The sequence below is a fragment of the Antennarius striatus genome, chromosome 1, assembly GCF_040054535.1.
Source record: "Antennarius striatus isolate MH-2024 chromosome 1, ASM4005453v1, whole genome shotgun sequence".
NCBI lineage: Eukaryota > Metazoa > Chordata > Actinopteri > Lophiiformes > Antennariidae > Antennarius > Antennarius striatus.
The window spans coordinates 28,033,615-28,052,904 of record NC_090776.1 but is presented as its reverse complement, the minus strand read 5'-3'; the positions used below and the strand labels follow the sequence as shown (position 1 = coordinate 28,052,904).

The 19,290-nt window shown below is 40.9% G+C and overlaps 2 protein-coding genes across 5 annotated transcripts in view; one reads left to right on the top strand and one right to left on the bottom strand.

Annotated features, from left to right (window-relative positions):
* Nucleotides 1–11,917, bottom strand: part of cd276 (CD276 molecule) — a 77,212-nt gene extending 65,295 nt beyond the window's left edge. For 2 of the 3 annotated variants that reach the window (XM_068318016.1, XM_068318035.1), the window contains exons 1-2: nt 11,792–11,917; nt 4,842–4,936 (exon numbers count right to left, since the gene is read on the bottom strand). In XM_068318016.1, the coding sequence (XP_068174117.1) occupies nt 4,842–4,887 (46 nt within the window). In that variant the 5' untranslated portion in view covers nt 4,888–4,936; nt 11,792–11,917. Of the gene's footprint in view, nt 1–4,841; nt 4,937–11,670 lie in introns of all 3 variants that reach the window. The other variant, XM_068318025.1, reaches the window with a different exon arrangement.
* Nucleotides 11,918–12,386: 469 nt separating this feature from the next.
* On the top strand, nt 12,387–17,873 carry LOC137595899 (ubiquitin-like protein 7). Of its 2 annotated transcripts, none has more exons than XM_068316265.1 (11): nt 12,387–12,420; nt 12,897–13,073; nt 13,228–13,347; nt 13,438–13,523; nt 14,328–14,412; nt 14,511–14,568; nt 14,664–14,797; nt 15,125–15,174; nt 15,266–15,442; nt 16,825–16,938; nt 17,217–17,873. In XM_068316265.1, exons 2-11 carry the CDS (start codon nt 12,899–12,901, stop codon nt 17,355–17,357), a joined length of 1,140 nt encoding a protein of 379 aa, XP_068172366.1. In that variant the 5' UTR covers nt 12,387–12,420; nt 12,897–12,898; the 3' UTR covers nt 17,358–17,873. The 2 variants fall into 2 exon arrangements, with proteins under 2 accessions (XP_068172366.1, XP_068172374.1); XM_068316273.1 differs by lacking the exon at nt 12,387–12,420 and adding an exon at nt 12,466–12,624.
* The last annotated feature ends 1,417 nt before the right edge of the window (nt 17,874–19,290 follow it).

The following is a 19,290-nucleotide window of genomic DNA, read 5'->3' as shown; positions in this document are numbered from 1 at the left end:
AGGGAAACCAAGCATCACCACTGGAAGGAGAAATATTAGGCACCGCAGAGTAACCAGACTGCAGAGACACTAGGAATTAGGGCAAGAAAAAGAGGATCAGGCTTTTACAACACTGACCCCCGCTGTTGATGACTGTAACTGCAGCCCAACACTTTCTCATTCTGGGCATTCTGCCCCGCCTGAACGTGGAAGGATTGCACACAAAAGATCCATGTGCTCTTTTATTCCAATTATTTGTATGATGTATCCAACTCCAGTAAAAGTCTAAAGGGAGAGTCATCTTTTCATTTCATCCTGTCTGGGGCAGATGTCCATTCAGATAAAAACAGCATTCGGTAAACGTCGAGAGCGAGAGAGAGAGAGAGATGGGAGGGTGTGTATCTTAAACCCAGTTTGGGTTTGAAATTAGCAATCTGAAAAAGATTCTGTGTCTTGAGCAGACTTTACAAATAGCCCATGTGTGAAAAAGCCACAAAATGGATGAGATTAGGCAAGATTTAAAGCCATCTGCAGTGTAAAGAGGTCACTTTCAACATTAAGCTCTAAGCATAATCTCTTCCTTTCCCATTTTTTTTCTCGAGGAACTAATCATGGACAGTGGGTACCCTCATTCAGAGACAAATACAGGTAACGCAGATAGCATCCAGAGCCCTTGTCATGCCTATTTTTCACCAATAGCATAAATCAAGATGAGATTCACTAAGGGGGTTTCTTTTAGTCTTTTATTTACTCTTCTTGCCTCTTGTCTCTGCTCCCTCCGTCTTGCTTCCATAAATGTACGCCATCTAATATCCCGTCAATAACATGTTAATGGTATCTGGCAGTCAGATAACAGTCCTGGCTGAAGAAGAGCGGGCAGATAAGGGCAAGCCTTTGGCTTCCAAACATAGAGACAGAGTTTTTGATGAGGATGAAGACTTGGATGGAAATGGGAGGTGTGGACTGGGGGACCTGGATGAGGGTCACAAGGTCAGATCTCACTTGAAGAGGGCTTATTTCTGATAAAGGCAGGCCAGTGCAAACACTGGTCTTCATTATTAAAGAACTGCAAAAAGTTGATGAGAAAGGGGAAGAGTTTCTTCTCTCTGATAAGGCAGGTGCTTTATGTTGCCTCATGACATGCAATTTTCATCAGCGTCACTTTGCTGATTCATGAGTTTATGCATTAAGGTCAGGCAAAGGGCAGTTCGTCACCAGATGTGTGCTGTCTCAGTGACAGGGTTCCTGCCCAGACATCTCTGCCGTCTCTTTACCAAGACAACACCCAGGAGGTAGGTGTCTCCCTGTGTCAGCTGGCGCTTTGCTTCCTCAGCAAAGCAGTGGTGCTTTCCAAGCACAGATCATCATCCGTTCACCGCATTCATCTCAGCTCCTTCATCCCCCCTCCAGAAGTGCAATCTTGGCATATTAACCATATAAATTTTTTAGCAACCCCATAAGGCAGCATTTTTAGTACTTGTTGAAATAATCATGAGGTGCTTGTTGGTAATGCACTCGGTGACAATGAGCACACTGAGAGTAAAGGAAGAGCTCTGTGAGACAGAGGCGAGCCAACAGTGACAAGTCATTACGTATGCAATGCAGCGAAACCAATCTTTGTTGAGCCTGTCCTCAATTGTTTTTAAAAGGATACTTCACTGGACGCAATCAAATTAGCAAGACCATCACTGATATGGGGTAATAACCCTAAATTGAATTTCTGCACAGGCTAAAGTGTCCCCTCTCTGCAAAATCAATTGCTGTGAGGAGAAAAGGAGGACAGGAAGAGGGCATTCGTCCCTTTTAAAAAGGACAGCAGAGAAGCATGCATGAGTGGGCTGTTTTCACACCCTTCCCATAATGTGCGTCTGCTCACTGCTATGGGAGATGCTATCAGTCCAATTATGCTAATTAATTTGAATGAACGTACAGCTACAATCATCGAGTCAAATCTGGTCGGATTTCCATTTCTGCATTTGAGTGAATATAATTCACTTTCGTTGTTTGGATGAGGAAGGCTGCACACAGGAGGGGGCTGGCAGCCAAGTAGCTCTGCTAAGTGAACAGAGAGTATGACAACAGCAAGCAATTAGCTAGTCAGCCTCCTGTTAGCTCTGCGATTGGCCAACGCTGCTGTGTGCTGTGATGGAGTGAGCCCAGGACTGTAGTGTACTCAGTAGCTATCGTGGCTCTGGCATTAATGGATATATACATTGACATTTCATGCATTTAGCTGACATTTACAACCATTATGGATTATAATGAATGCAACAAAAATAACCCTACATTTTAAAGCTACCAGAAAGTTAAAGGGTCAGAGCTAGAATTGTCTGGTTCTGTGTCCTCAAGCGTTAAATACAAGCCTCTTCACGGATCCGATGATACAGCAGCACTGGGCTATGAGTATCATCAGGCAGAGGTTTCATCATATATCATCCAACAAATGAGTCAGAATACAGCTGGGAGCTACAGAGACAACATTACTGCATTGTGATGACAGTGTTGTTATGTAGTAAACTTGTGTTTTCTTTTCACAAATATTGCTCTTATGATAGGGAAGTTGTTGGCAGGGACCACAAAGCATATTGGTGTCTGCAGATATGGGTACTTGCTAGAGTTATTGACCAATGGCACGGTTGAATACAAGAAAGTCTCCAGCCGTTAATCCCGTCGAGGAATCCAGACACCCTGTGTTATATCAACATCATGCACATGAATAGCCACACATGTACTCATGTAATCACCCAAGTGGTTCTGTTGGGTTCTGTTCCCTATTGGGATAGGATAGGATGGCGGCGCGTGCACACGCAGCGGCTCCCCTCTCTCCCGCTAGAGCGGTTCTTATTTGTGTGTTTTTTTTAATGCCTGTGGGTCTGAGAGGACTCTGATTTCACCTGTTCTGTATGTCGTGCATATATGGTACGTTTGACAATAAAGTTGACTATGACTATAACCAAGTGTGTAAGGTTTATGTTTACGTAGTCAATAAATGCAAAACATGGCTGTGTATGAATCAAAGGCGACATAACTGACCTTTAATCAGACGCTCAGATAATTACTGGTGCCCTGCACTGGTTAAAATTAGATTGACTTTGCATTAATTATGATGCTGGAGTGTCATTAAGTATGTGCCACTGCACGCAATATTAGAATCGACACAGAATATAAATAAAGTAAGATTAAAACATGTCAGAATTGAAAATTAAGCTGTCAGAGTGGCTGGATCAACAAACCTCTACTGCCTCTAAAAGATGGGAAGAAGCTCATTTGCTTTGTCACAGCATAGCACAAGAAGTACACAACAATAAACACAAAATTGATGCTGGAGAGAGTGTTTTTGGTAGTTTTTGAAAATGTTATTACTCTATTATTAAGACTTTGCTAGGAATTTCTGAAGACATAATTCCTATGTATTCCCACCCTGTGCAACTGGGATACATATAATTCCTGAAAAAAAAAAAATATCCACCTGTTTAGCTTTAGCTTAATTCTTGTGTCACATTTCAATAAAATATAACACCCTAATTTGAAAAAAAAAAAAAAAAAACTCAAACAAATCTGTTTTTGCATTTTTTGTTTTGCATTTTTTGTTCTTTGTGTCATACGTTTGGAATATTGTTTAATTGAAAAAGTCAAACAGAAATTTAAGAATGTCTGCATTCCTCTTATGAGGTGGCTCATTCATCTTACGTTATTATAATATTGCAATAAATCACGTAAGCTCCATACAGCATATTTGCTTTATCATGTTTCATGTGCACAGTGTGGCATCAAACTAGACTCTGCTAATTCACTTTGTGCTCCAGTTAGCAGAAAGAGATGGAATCACTGTGTGAGCTACAATAGCCTATTACCCATGAGTTAAAGAGCTCCATCAGTCTCAGACACCTCTCCCTCCTCTTCCCTCCCAGTGAGAGGAGTGAGTTCGGCGGTGGAAGCCACACAGCTAGTAATGAGCAGGCCGCAGGCCCATTTGTGCTGGGAGAGAATAGGTCCCTAATGAACAACTGAAGACACTTAGGTCCAATAAGACACGATTGAAATGTGCCACTGACGGCCAATAGGAGGTTGTGTGAGCTCAACCTGAAATCTGTGGGTTTGGGAAACTACGCTGAGACCATATTAAGCATGAAGTCAAATCTTTTCATAGTTTCAGGCAAAGTGGTATTATCCATTATGAGATTTTAATTTACATTATGTCAGCCACACGCAGAAAAGGAAAAGGTTAGTGTTCAAATATATGCACTGTCAACCTCATTTTTGACAAGCCCAATTTCCTCTTTTTATTTACTGTGTCTAGAGACATTATCAAGCCCTACACATGCTGTTTGAATCTGTTTTATGAGGACAAAAACTTTTCTTGGAGCGTTTCTACTGAAGTAAAACTTGGAACTTGTGACTGCTCATTTGCTAAGTCAAAAACAAATCCTGCTTCTCTTTGTTTTGAAGATGACTTACATGCCACGCACTCTGTTTTAGAGTAAATGTCACTTTTGAGGAGCTCCAGTCTCTTCTCCTCGCCCGTCTGGTTAGGTCAAAGGTATTCAGTGTTGCAAGCTAAATACTATGAGGAACATGATCCTTGTAAACATACAAGGAATTATTGAAATAATTCTTACCCTGAAACAAACAATCTGTATAAATAAGAAAATGTTTTTTGTCTGCTCGTCTGGGTGAACTTTAACCACCAATGGTGGGCGCATTACTTTTTCAGAAGCCTCATTTGGACTGTTATTTTGCCCAGTGAAGCTTCTGAAGGAGACTTAATAGGGCCTGTGCTGCATGCTGTTTAAAAGAAAGTGGAATTTCCCTTTGCGGTGACTCAGATCTAACAGCGGGGTGAAGGCAGGGGCGACACCCACCCAGAGTTTGGACAGCCAGCGCTGCGTGCAGCAGGAGGGACAGCATGGTGTTCCAAGGCGGACTGGAACGCAGGTTGACTCCTTCAGGAACAGCGCTGCAGCGACAAAAAAACAAAAAAAAAACAAAGGACATGTGACAATGAGGATGGTAATAAAACCAACAAAGCAAAAGGAAGATGTGTGGATGGAGAGGTAATTAAGACCTGCTAGAGAAAAAGAATTATTTTCTCTGTCTTTGTTTGGGCTTAGCTCTATCTTTCAGAGGTGGGGGGGGAGACGCTCCATCATTGTTCAAGACTAAATGGAATTCTGAAGTCTACAGTCATTTAACATGATTTTGCAAATGTATCTGAGAGGCTGTCTTAAGTTTAGGTGTTTTTTATGGTCCTAAAAGCATTTTTGTTTCTGAGAGGGAGTGGAGTTGTGATGAAAAATGGGGACTTCAAGTCACTTCAAGTCAACCATGCATTCAATATGTATGTGGTTTACATGTCAGAGACTTTAGTCAATGTCAAAAAGTTTCATCTGTAATATGAAATGATTAAAAACTTTATCTGTATTGTTGAAATAAAATAAAGGTTTATATATTTCCTGTTTTACAGTGTATTATAATAATTTGGTAAAACAGCATCATGTAAACATGTTAAATGTCCTTTGGTGTGAATTGTGAAGACGATAAAATGCATGCATTATGTGCATGCATGGAAAAATAGGAAATGTGGAAAATTAATAGAAGAGGAGACGTCAAAACAAAAGAAGAGAAGACAGAGGTGACATTCTTCTTTTCAAGTGAAAGCCTCTGCATTCTTGAAGTTATTTGTAAAAAAGACATCCTGTGGTGGGAAAGAATGTGAACAATTATCTAGCAGCAGCAGCAGCAAACCATTCAGTCAGGAACAGATTGAGCCTGATGTCATCTTAGCAGACAGGAAAGGGCATGTGATTTTGTATCATTTCTGCTTCCTTACCTCATATCCACATGATCGGTTATTTATGGCCTCATGTCTGCTCATCCACCTCTGTTCCTCTTTTGATTTAACCCCCTGCACCCAAGTGCTCCCTGAGAGGATGTGTGTGAGTTGGATGAGGACTACCAGGATTGATAAAAACTAAATTACTTTAACTTTGTTTTCAAACCCCGTTTCCTATCCTATAAACTCACACAATCCAAGAACAATTAGGCTCGGTGGTAAAACTGACAAAATGATACCGCCACACTTTCAAATGAAGAACTGAAGATGCTTTAAATGCACCACATCTGTTGAATTAGCTGAATTTGGCAGAACAAAGTCCCATCTTATTCAGCTAAACAGAGATACAAGTTAATCAATTGTTTAGGAAGGGGGAAAAAATGATTAGAGGTCATCTCAAGTCAGGAAAGTAAAAAACTACAAATGCTGTTGCAGTTCGAACTTTTACAATACCATTTAGACAAACACGAAGTCACCTTTTGGAAATTTTGAGGATTAAAATGTCTGGTGTCTCAGCAGGATTTGAAAAAAAAGAAAACCTGTCCCTTCACTTATCTTCAGGCGACTCAGTTCTGTAAAGGTGTGTTTACAGGTCTCTATAAAATCGATCGGACAGCCGCAGCCGATTCGGACCGCCGCCGCCGCTGCACTGGTTAGGCCAGGAAAGTGGATCATTTCAGCCTACAACTCAGATCTTTATACTCTCTGCCTGTCACTGAATAGATCTGAAAATACTGCGGTTGTTTTTTTGTAAAAAGCACTGAATGGTTTCTGATCTGTCACAGCTCCTTCACCAAACCTACAGGTCGTCTAGGACGGTTCTGCTTTCTGTCAAAACTAAACTTGGAAAAGCCGCTTTTACGCTCCACGTATCTGGAACTGCAGGTCTGCAACGACCATCTGGTCTTTCAATTCACGACTGAAGGCCTTTTATTTAATCCATTATTACTCTTTCCTTTCACTGGACTGTAGCTGTTCACTGTTGCACTATTCTTTATTTCATCTCGCACGGACCATTTTTATGTCTATTTGAACACTTTATGTTGTACGCCCAAAATCTCTTTTATAAGTTATGTAAAGCAGTTTGATTAACCTTGTTGACATGTCATAACTTGTCTTGCTTTTAACTGCTTTAAAGATTTGGGATCCTGCACGAGGTACAGTATGTGGACACCTACATGTTTATTTCTGTCTATTATTAGACAGTTATATTTATGATCATAATGTTAAATGAAGCTATGTGACTGAAGGTGATGCTCAATTCCATCATTTACAGAATCTGTCTTGGGCTTGTTACAACTCTGAACATCAGGGGGCCTTTTAAATGTAACAGCCCACCAGCGAACATAAATGAAACCGTATGTTGGAGGAGCGGCGAGTCTTGAATCCCAACGGAAGACAACTTTGTGCTTACATACGTCAAACATAAAGAAATCAGTTTTAACTGGATGATGACTGGTGGGAGATCAACTGTCGTGTTTTGGTGTGAAAGGACTAGACACTAGAGTACTGTCAGCTGCAGTACCACGTCATGGTTTACCCCAACATTTTTTTTCAACGGCGATTTTTATGGCTTTAGCAGAAAGGATGTGGGCGAGAGTGCAGCTGCATCACGAGGTTTTCCACACCAGGATACTCTCCAGTCACTGTTGAAAAGCACCGGCCTGGCAAATCCCCACCAAATCGCCCAAATCAGTTACTCTCAGATGCTGGGAATGTGAGATGATAAAAAAAAAATCCATTCGATAACATGATGTGATGATAGAATTGCAGTAAATACAAATACTGTACTCGAATGAGCCCCTTTGAACGCTTCTCTTCATCCACGTTTCATTAAGTCTCTCGGTAGTCTGGCCCTCATTATAACAACTCAAAGAAACTCAACACCTACTCCAGCAAGAAGCAAAATAAAGTCACTTTTACAACCTCTTCCCATTTAATGAAAATCACATCAGTTAGTTTGATCAATACCTCCCCCAAAAAGCCTGCCCTTGAAAATTATTATTTCAAATAATAATTCTCAGATCAACATCAGTGTGAAAGCAAGACTTTTCTGATGTTCAGCACAAATCTGCTGTCAGTACAGTCTATTAAAAAGAGGGGAATGAGAACTCAATGGAGACGAGGCCAGTTACATCGCAGCCATCTCTTCCAAAAGGACCGGATCTCTGTAATTACACAGTATCTCTTAATTTTCCTGATGACAAACCTAAAATGTGCCGACACATCAAACCGCAGCCTGCCCCGTCTGTGCTGCGTAGACAGCAGGAAGCCATCAAACAGTCTCTTTACTGAAAGACTCAAGCATTTGACTGATCCCATGCCAGCATGAATGTTTTTTTTCTATTTTGCTCTTTTTTTATGAGTCAGCGTGTTGTTCATATACATTAAACTAAGGTATCAGTATTTATATCACCATCTTTTGCCATATACTGTAGAATCATTTGTTGACTTGAGCAGATTGCAGCTGAATCCCTTGATTATGAAACCCTGACATGACCTCTGTGTTCTAAAAATATATATTTTTAGATCATTTCGTAAAATCCAAACGCCACTTTCTCCTTCTTGGTTTTAATAATTTGTAAATCTTAAAACCTAGACAATGGTAGTTTTGCCAGCTGCCAAAGAACAAAAGAAGATGGCTGTGATTAAGACACAAAACTCAAGAAAATACAGACAAACCTGTGTCTAGCTCTCTGTAACTTCCATTGTCATCCATTGTTTTATTCAATCTAAGCCTTTAATCACGATCCAAGGCTGTGAATGGAAGGGACTAATAATGGAACAATGAAGCATTCTGAGGAAAGCGGACGTCTAACAGTTTGTCATCCAGGAGAGGCATGGACTCAGGAGTGAAAAGACAACGTTTTAATATCTGATAGACCCTGGGTTCAAATATCTCCGTGGCATATGGCAGGTTTCACTGTCACGCTCTTCAAACCATTTGGAAACATTTCAACTATTGATGATGGGAACATTTCCCACCTGGAAGATACCGGTCCCATCGAGGGTGAATGGTAGCCTTTCAAATCCATATGGTGGCAGCAGTGAGAAGTTAGTAAAGCGTGCTGAAAGACAACCGAGTTCACTTTATGCAGGGACAGATTCCCATTAGCAGCCAAGTCAATGAATCCATTAATTACACATCAGTTCATCAAACCGTACAAAGAAGAGCCCCATAAACCTCGAGGAAGTTTTATAGCTTAGGTATATGAAAGTTTTACTTGCAGCAGCCAAGTGTTCCTGTAACTAGTGATCCAGTAATTTATAGCTCAAATCAGGCCATGCTTCAGCAGCACTGTGGGAGTAATGGTATGAGATGGAAAAAGACTGTATATTCTTTTTATTTTACAAATAATTAAGGAGTGAGGCAGTGACAAATGTGATAGCATATATACCCTACGACTGTATGATCAGTAGGAATTGTGACACACATCCAACCTTTATATAAATGTAAATGTATATTTTAAAGAAATGTAACCTTTATCTCAGAGGAATTCACATCCCTGGCAAAAAATGCCTTGAAGCATAAGGTCAATATCATGCTACCACATCAGAAACCATTTCTAAAAAAAAAAAAATGTCTGAATATTAAATACTATTTCCTCCTACATCCCACAGGAAGCTAAACCTGTCAGCACAGCACAGCTGCATGATGGTGTGATAAGGGCAGCATAAGGCCAGTGAATAGCCCGTCTTACATTGCCTCCAAAAAATTCTTACGTTTTGACCATTTCAAGCAGCTGTTATATTTTCCACCCCACAGTTTTATCCTTGAAATTTGAATTAGAAATGATAAATCACATTTTCTTGCCATGAGTATCTACTGCTGATTGTGTGCCGTCATGACGATGCAGGACAACATTTTCAGCAGCCAAAATATCTGTAGGTGGGTGAGGGTGGGCAGGACTGTCCAAATAGCTGAAAAATCAACATGGGTTCAGAAAGGTAGTTATACGCTGACTAATTTGTAAGTCATTATTTATTAACTTAACTGCCATTACAACTCTAAATACAAATGTACTATTCCATAAAACTTACCCGAAACAATTAAAGGACATAAAAACAACACATAAGGGGAAAAAAAAATACTTGTACAGGTCATTTTGTGTTAAATCTCAATTATGTCAATTTTTTTAAAAATTAAAAGGAAAAATAAAAGGTCTGTCCGCTACAAATATTGGGCTCTTAAAAGTACTAGAAAATCGCTGAAAGTACATAGTATCTTGTTACTGTTGATTAAATAATAATAAAACATACAATATATTCAAATACGTATAGCTCCAAAATTTATCATCACTCGTGATCCCTGTATGTTTTTTATTTTATATACTGGTTTGATCCCCGAAGGGAAACTAAGAACGCACATTCTAGCTAATGATTCAAACGCATGCATACATACAGTATATATTAGTGAGTACAGGCCCCTGTAGCACACACACACATACACAAGGCGAGGGAGGTAGAGGGGGGGCAGCTCCTTCTTGGTGTGCCCCGAAAGAGCAATTTTTGTAAAGGGGGATGGCGCCTTGCTCAAGGGCGCCTCGGCAGTGCTCCGGAGGAGAGTTGACACCTCCCACTGTCAGTATGTTTTATGGACGACCATAGGACGACTCGCTCTACCGCCCACTCTACCAGAGCCACTGCCGCCCCCTTCAGTTTTGAATTCAGATTAGTTTATGGTAAACTTCTGCTCCTTATAATTTAGTCTTTGAGGAGAAAAAAGAAGAAAACACTTTGTAGGGACTCTCTACCAGCTTTTGAGCACATCCAACAACCACCACCACAGTCAGCTGGAATTTTGACGATTCACTACTCAGTAGGGTGGTATGTAGTATGTTGCATGTAACATACCTTCAGAGCAAAGGGAGATGAGGAGGAAGGAGTTGTTGGTGAGGGGCAGAGTTCTCATGAATATGCCTTTTTGCCTATTTATGCAGTTATATTAAGTCATCTGAAGTGGAGGCTGGACATCTGCATGTTGTAACTACCACAACTACAGGTCTGATACAAAATGAAAAAAATATGTCTGCGTTTTGAGTAAATCAGAAATACGATAAAGTGAATGGATGCGAGGCTACTGGAAACTCCACCAAAGATGGAGAATTCCGTTCAGTGCCTACAAATGTAACAAAACACATAATTGAAAACTTAACATCCACTGATGCGCTGATGACCCCCGACCTCCACCGCACCAACGTCTTCATTGAACATTTTCACATGTATGTAAATAGATTTGTGGTGGATGAGTCTGGGAATAAATAATTAACAGTCTTGCTGTACAGTTGTCCTTCTCGTTATGTTTGATCCCTTAGACATGCCTTGTTACCACCCCCCCACACACACTTTTTTTTTTGTCTTGAACGTGGTTCATCTTTCCTAAAATATTTCATCGCAACCATAACATCAGAGATAAGTCAGTGTTCCAAAAGAGTGGAGATGTATTAAAAGAAATGCGAGTCACGTGATCTCCACGACAGACACCGTTACTTTTAGGGCCCCATTAGACTAAAAGGTGCAATGTCGACGTTTGGACAGGTGGGGGCGCAAGTCCATCTGATTCAATGACTGCCTCAATGTATGAAACTACAGACAGTAGCTCAGCAGGCCTGTTTGGGTTTTAAAAATGGGGGAAAGTACGCACACATGGCAGAGAACAGAGTTCCTACTACGTGAACCACTTTTCTCTGTCCTGAGTTCACAGAATCCCTCCATTCCCAGTCAGCTGTTGTACGTCCTCAAAAAAAACACAAGTTAAAAGTAAACTTTTTTTTTTTTTTCATTAGCGTCTCATCATAACATAATAAATACGTGTGTTAACTTGTTTTGTCCTCAAACGGTAATTGTCTAGTTCTTACCATGTTAGGAGGACGAAAGTTGAAAACGCATCCAGCGGTGGGGACCCTTGTGTCACCAGTACAGCCGACGTGACTTTTTTTTATTTCCTCACAACAAAACACTCGTGTGTCCACAACTTACCATGTTATTTTCACGGCGAATAAAGCACCGGGGTGTCTTTTCTTTTCAATCCGTGGGTATGACACATTGATTGGGGATGGTTTTGTCCACAGACACCACTCCTTGCTCGCTTTGTCCAGCTGTGACGTCACATCCAGGGGGGGGGGTGGTCTCGACCCCCAGGTTAACCATTTGTGAACGCACCTTCACTTTCCTCGTTTCTGTGCCACATACTGTAGATTTCGTGTAAAATTAAAGTCTTTTTTCATATAGTTTTTACCCACTAGAAAGTTGATTTACATAAAATCTTTGCACAACAATGCCTTTTATATCTTATTTTAATGTCACCCCCCCCCCCTATTTATTTAAGCATATTTATTTTGCGGTACGTTTGTTGCAAATGCTAACTCAATAATGTTAGGGAAGATTTTTAGAAGCTGTTTTCCCGAAGGAAATACAGAAGAAATAAACAGTTCGTTGTTTTACGCGAAAAGACAAATTTGTCGGAACAAACGGTAAGACCACCAAGGGTTAAAAAAAATTCAGTGAGGCCGACTGGAAGTAAGAGCTTCTATGATTGGGCCAGGGGAAAATGACGTAGGGTAAACCACGTGACATAACCCGGAAGATATTCCGTCGTCGGTAAAAGGGTGAGCGTGCGTGATTTTCTGTGAAGAGTAGAAGCGTTTTAAACCGGATTCTTGTTAATTTTAGGAAGAAAAAGCAAAAGCATGATTGCATGCGTTAACATAGTGCAACATATAGTAGTTTCATTGATTACATTTTACCTTTATTACATCGACAAGCTAACAGCGAAGTAGAGTTGCTACAAACCGACAATACGATAAACAAAGGTTATGCTGTGATGCGTTTGCTTCAAGTTCCTCCTCTACAAAGGAACTGTTGTATTATTGTATTATTCTTATAACTTTACTCTTTGTAGTCATCGTATTCAAAAAAAATGCTCTAATAGATCTAAACCAGTGTTGTTGATGTGTTATAATTAAAACATAACATTAGTAGGTGATCGATCAAAGAAAGATCTGATCAGATGTATGTAGTAATATAAGTGACGTCACTGTCCATACCACCCTTTGAAGACTGTTTTGTTTGCATCAACATGTAGGCATGGCTTCTTCAGAATGGCAGTTGTCCTTGAAGCTGGTGGACCAGCCTAAATCCATCTTCCACTTCCCAGAAATGATGTCGGGGGATGTTTCACCTGGGGGGTACAGAGTTGCGACGTTGAAGCAGCTCGTCGCAGCTCAACTTCCTGATTCCCTCCCAGATCCAGAACTAATAGGTAGGTCATGATCTGTGAATTAAATGTTTCCATATCTGAGAAATAAATTAATAAATCACTCCTCTGTGTTAAGGTGTTTGTTGTTATATTCATGCATATCAGTGTTGTGTTTCCTTAAAATCTTCAGTCTCTTCTGGTATTTTATTTTAATCAGAGCTGGTCCACTGTGGGCGGAAACTTAAAGATGACCTAACGCTGGATGCCAGTGGAATTCAGTCGGGATCCACTATACACATACTCAAAAAGACCTGGCCAGAGCCAGAGAGCCGTCCAGGTTTGTGCGTTTCACACTTACATAAATAAAAGGCTTTACTTTAAATTAAAAGAAAATCTAAATTGTTTTGGGTTTTTTTCCCCCCTTCAGAGCCCGTGAACAGAGCAACTGCTGCCAGAGAGTTTAGGGTGTTTCATGCTGCGCTTCACTCTCTAAATTCTGCCTACAGAGACTCAGTGAGTAGAAAACACAAATGTGTAATATAAATATTTGTCTTTGAGCTTTATTTTCTATTAACTGTTAAAGATCATCTTATGATCTACACTCACCGGCCACTTTATGGTCTCCTGCTGCTGTAGCCCATCTGCCTCAAAGTTGGACGTACTGTGGTTCAGAGATGCTCTTCTGCCTACCTTGGTTGCAACGGGTGGTTATTTGAGTCACCGTTGCCTTTCTATCAGCTCGAACCAGTCTGACCGTTCTCCTCTGACCTCTGACATCAACAAGGCATTTCCGCCGAGATTGTCTTGACCATGTCTACATGCCTAAATGCACTGAGTTGCCGCCATGTGATTGGCTGATTAGAAATTAAGTGTTAACAAGCAGTTGGACAGGTGTACCTAATAAAGTGGCCGGTGAGTGTATATCGCTGTTGACAGTTTTTTTTTTATCGATCATCAGATATGACTTAATATGTAGATGCCACTATCTGAAATACCATTGAAATGACAACACTCTAAAAGCTCATTTTCTGGAGTATGTTCTACTAAAATCTTCAAATCATGTATACCTCCGCTTACATCGGTAATGGGTTCCAGGAGATGTGACGTAAGTCAACTGCAAATATGCAGTTAAAGCCAACGTATAACTTAGAATTACCAGTACTTAACTTGAAACGACGTAAGCCGGGGTATACCCGTATATCCTGATCTGTCTTGGAACTGTACAGCTGCCTGAAAAGCTGCTATATCCCTGTCCAGATGAAGTGGAGAGTGGGGTTTGTATAGAAAAGTGTGATTATCTGTTTTCTCCACACTTAGGTATATAAAATGCTGACAAATAAAGAATCTCTGGATCAGATCCTCGTGGCTACACCAGGCCTCAGGTCAGACCCAGTTGCCCTCGGTAAGACCTGCTGCATTTATTAAACACCCTCACATGTCATTGTGTCGTATGCGTTGATGAACGTGTAAACATTTTCCATCCCCTGTTGTCTTTATCAGGGGTGCTCCAGGACAAAGATCTCTTTGTGCAGTTTACAGACCCCAGCATGCTGGATGTGTGAGTGTTTTTGTTTGTTTGTTAACAGCTTCCCCGATGATGCAGAATCCCAAGAGTGAAATTTAACTTTGATTTAAATTTTTGTGTGTTCATAGATTGATCAGTTCTCACCCAGCACTCGTCAATGCGATCATACTGGTCCTCCATTCTGTGGCGGGCAGTATGCCCTCTCAGTCCAGTGCCAGCTCAACTCGCAATGTCTCTTCTAGTTCATATAGTGATATGCCAGGTAAGCAAGAAATTATTCAAGTAAAAACAAGCAGAATGGATGACAAGAGATTATTTCATCACTCTCTTACCCCAATTTATTTTATTTATGCATGTATGTATGTATTTATTTTTATGTGAAGAAGCTATTGGCATTAATAATTTGCAGTTTAAAAAAAGGATACTGTGTTCACACAGGCTTTCATGTACTGTAAGTTATGCAGCTATATTGTTGTTTACTCTGCTATTGCCTTTGCCTCATTATTGTTTATTGTTATTGGCATGTTCATCATCATTTTTTGTGACATTTTCATGACAAACATAGAAATAAGGATCTTTCTTCTGGCAGGGGGTTTCATGTTTGAAGGCATGTCTGATGACGAGGAGGATTTCCAGTCTGTGAGTCACTTTGTTGATTCTACAACTTAAGGTATCAGCTGTGAGAAGGTCAGTGATGCTACTTCTGTGTGTGCCCAAATGTGTGGAATAGGGGAGTCCAGCTGGTCCTTCTAACAGAACAGGAGGCTCGGCAGGAATGCGTCCAGTGTCTCTGAACCACAGTGGAGCTGCAGGCCCTCGACCAATAACGCAGAGCGAGCTGGCGACGGCTTTGGCTCTCGCCAGCACCCCTGAAAGCAGTGCAGTGACTCCAACAACTTCAAGCCAGGTGAGATGTGAGCAGGGCTTTGAACCGGTTCATGGAAGGAAAACGAAAACCGGAGACTGTTGGTATTTTGGCAGGAACGAAAACGGAACAGAAAACTTGATATTTTTTAATGTTCCGGAACAGAATCGGAACAGAACATAATTGTAAACCGGTTAATACCGGGGGGTTTTTTCGTTCTTGGAAGAAAATATATGACCTGATGTTTCACTTCCTGTCATTCACTGGAGGGATGAGAGCAGAGAGAAGTAGCGGCTCATTGTATAAAGAGACGCAGTCTCAATAACGGAGTTTATTCTGTACTTTAACCGGACACACGGCGCACATTATTGTCCGGTACATGGCTGCTAACGGAAGAGAAAAGGTGACTGTGGTTGAACTGTGTTAAACTATGTATTTAAATTTAAAAAAAATACAGCGACATTATTTTTTAAATGTTTTTATTTCTTTATTTTTTGATAAATCTGTGCTAAATCCTTCGGTCTCCATTGAACATCTCGGTGACGTCACTACCGCTGACCGTCTGGTTTCCGGGTGTCTGTCCGGTAATGATGCCGGCTTTAGAGAAACACATCGGACTAAAGTCTGAGCAGACACGTGTGTCTGACAGAAGCGGTGGTGTGTGTGTGTGGGGGGGGGGGGGCATGGAATCACAGATCAAGAGAGATGGAGAAGCGTGAAAAAAGCCCCCCGGTCTCTTTACGTGAACCGGAACTGATAGCCTGGAGTTTACATGTTGTGTCATAAGCGTGTTTCTTCGCTGACGTCATCGTCGGGGGTCTTCAGCCAATCAGATGTGGTTACCAGCATTCCTGCGTTCCAGTCCCGGTACCTCCCCTATACCGGTCCCTACCGGAGGTGTGCCGGACGGAGCCTCGCGTCCTGTTCTCTGATTGGTCCATCGCTGCCGGCGTACGTAGTGACGTCATACGTCCTGTGTCGGTGGACAATGGTCGATCTGGAGGAGCGCTGAGTAAAATCACACAAAAACATTTCTACACATTTCTGAACTCAGTGAACACATGAGACGCTTCATGATAAAAGGAGCAGCGCTGATTTTTGAGAATTTTTAAGGCTTTTAAGCGCGTCTAATGGTGTGGAAAATACGGCACCTACATATTTATATTTACAAGGAACGTTATTAACCGGTTCAGGAACTTTTTTTTTCTTTTTTCTAAACGGTTCAGGAACATCAGTTTATGGGTGTAACACAAAACCGGAAACGTTATAATTCCGTTGGTAAAACATTCTGGTTCAAAGCCCTGGATGTGAGATTTATCATGTGAAACACATTACAATTTGTACTTGTAAACAAACTTTACTATATTACCACAGACAAATACCGGAATCCTTTTGTTTTTGTCCTGTCTTTCTCTCTGATTTAGGCCGACCCTTCCGGTAGCGTGGCCCCAGGGCCAGCAGGGACTCCAGTCAGCAACGACCTCTTTAGCCAGGCTCTGCAGCAGGCTCTGCAAGCCTCCAACATGTCTGCTCTACAGGTGAACTCCGATGACATCAAGTATATTCAGTTCAAAGGGAGAAGTATTAGATTTTACATTAATATAATGAACAGAAACTGGTCTTTATATATATATTTTTTTTTTTTTTTTTTTTTGCTTCAGTGTAGGACGTATGCTGTGGCTGTAAAGTTGTATATAAACTGAGCTAAAACTAAACAGGAATAAAAATGGTTCATGCCTTAGACTGTGGTGAATTTGTTTGGTCTTTCGATAAAAGAATCGTTCGGTGAATGTCTTTTTGTTTTTTTGTTTTTCAGGGACGCTGGCAGTCCCAGATGCAGCAACTCAGGGACATGGGGATCCAGGATGAGGAGCTGCTGCTGAGGGTGCTCCAGGCCACAGATGGTGACATCCAGGCTGCTCTGGAGCTCATTTTTGCTGGAGGCTCAGGACTCTGAGCCCAGACCCCATGGACAAAAGTTTTTTTGTTTTGTTTTTTAGAGAGAGAAAAAGAAAAAGCTTGTTGTGCTGTCAGAAATTGCTAAGTTAATGGCTTTGTATATGAAAAATACATTAAAAACATGTTGTCTATTTACATACTTGACAATTTCAACCTAGTGCCGTAAAGGTCACAACAATAAATTTAGCCATGCTTACCTCATCAACTGCTATGCCTGTCTTCTGTTTATATAATAAGGTGACTTTGGATGTAAATGTCCAAATTCTCTCCTTACTGTGTTGTGTTCAAGCTGAAAATCAACATGAGGATTGGCAGATTTACTCTTTCCTGTTTGTGGAAAATGATACGATTATTTACAACTATAATAAGTATTTGGTTGCAGGATAAAAATATTCTGTATTCATGCTTCAAAGCCTAGGTTCTTCCCTTCTTTTTCCACCAGGTGGCAGTGCTGTAATTCAAACCAGCTAGTTTTCTCGTATTCCTGTCTTTCATTAAAGTCATGTTCTTGATCTGCCCTCAAATGTGTTTGAGATTTAATTTTTCAATGAAAAGCAATATGTTTGGATTAGGTGTTTTCTTAGCATCCACATAATATTGCTGTGCTTGTCAGAACATCATTACCATTAGCTGAGCCCCCCTTCTTTTCACTAAGCCTTATTACAGAGGGAGACATTTGCTTTGTCTCACTGTTTCCCATCGGGGTATTTTAGCGGAGGACATATTGTGTGCTACCTACCGCTCACCATCTACAGTAATTGCCCTGCTTAGTTTTATGACCACATCTGTGAATGTGACAGCTCAATCAGAGTATTGCCCTTTCATGAGCACAGCACCCAAGCAGTGCTTTGTGTCTGTCTCCATTACCATTTCATATGCATGCACACCTGTGGGCAATTTACACCTCCAAATGCCTCCAAGGGTATCTTAAAAACAAAGCATTTCCGCAATGCTGAAACATAGTCAACAAAACAACAGTAAATAAAAGTTTTATTCTGGGAAAATAAACATGCATATGTGCGTTATAGAAAAGATGAACAACTGCATTTTCATTAACCCTTGCTTCACTGCTTTTCTGTTGCTGGTAAGCTGTAAAGTCAGATGCAGTATGTGTTGTCCCTTAGTTGGAGAATCTTGTAAACTTGTTATAGAGAGTTGATGATGTGTGAAATACCCTCACATGTAATAGAAAAGCTTCTCTCACATGTATATCCGTCTTGTCAGCTGTGAACAGTTGAGACTATGTATTTTCTGCAGAACCTGTCTGATGAATCCCTCTATGTCCAGCTATATGTCACAAGAGAACTAAAAATAGAATGCACAATATGTACTGATATATACTATATGGTATTGTTTGCACTTGTCGACCGTCTCCATCACCTCTACACCAGTCTAGGGGATTCCGAAAGTAAATAAAGAATAAAGTGAGGGATGACGGCTGCAATTCCACACACAAGATCTTTTTTTTATGAGGACTGCACCCGCTGGTGACAACTGAAGTGACAACAAGTGAACCAATCACCAATTTTGAGGCTCTTACAGGCAGCAGGAATGATGGGAAACATTGTTTCTTCCTGTGTGTGTCTATTCTACCACTTGAATCACTCCAGTTGCTTTTGATTGGGTTATGTTCCAGCCAACCCATTGCGTGGTGCTTCAACCCATGGCTGAAGAGTCCTTTGAATACCTGCAAAAAGGCCACATTATTCCTCGAGAGTATGCTAGACTTTTTCTTTGCGTCCTTTCAATCTTGCACTGACACAACACAACAGAGGATGTGTATCTGTGCAAAAGCACTTCGAAGCAGGAAAAGGAAATGACTTTTACAGCTGGGAAGATGAATCAAGCCCGGAGCTTTGGAGCTGGCACAAATACACCCAATTACTCCCACAGTGACTGGGGATTCAGGTAATGAGCACGGTTTTGCTCCA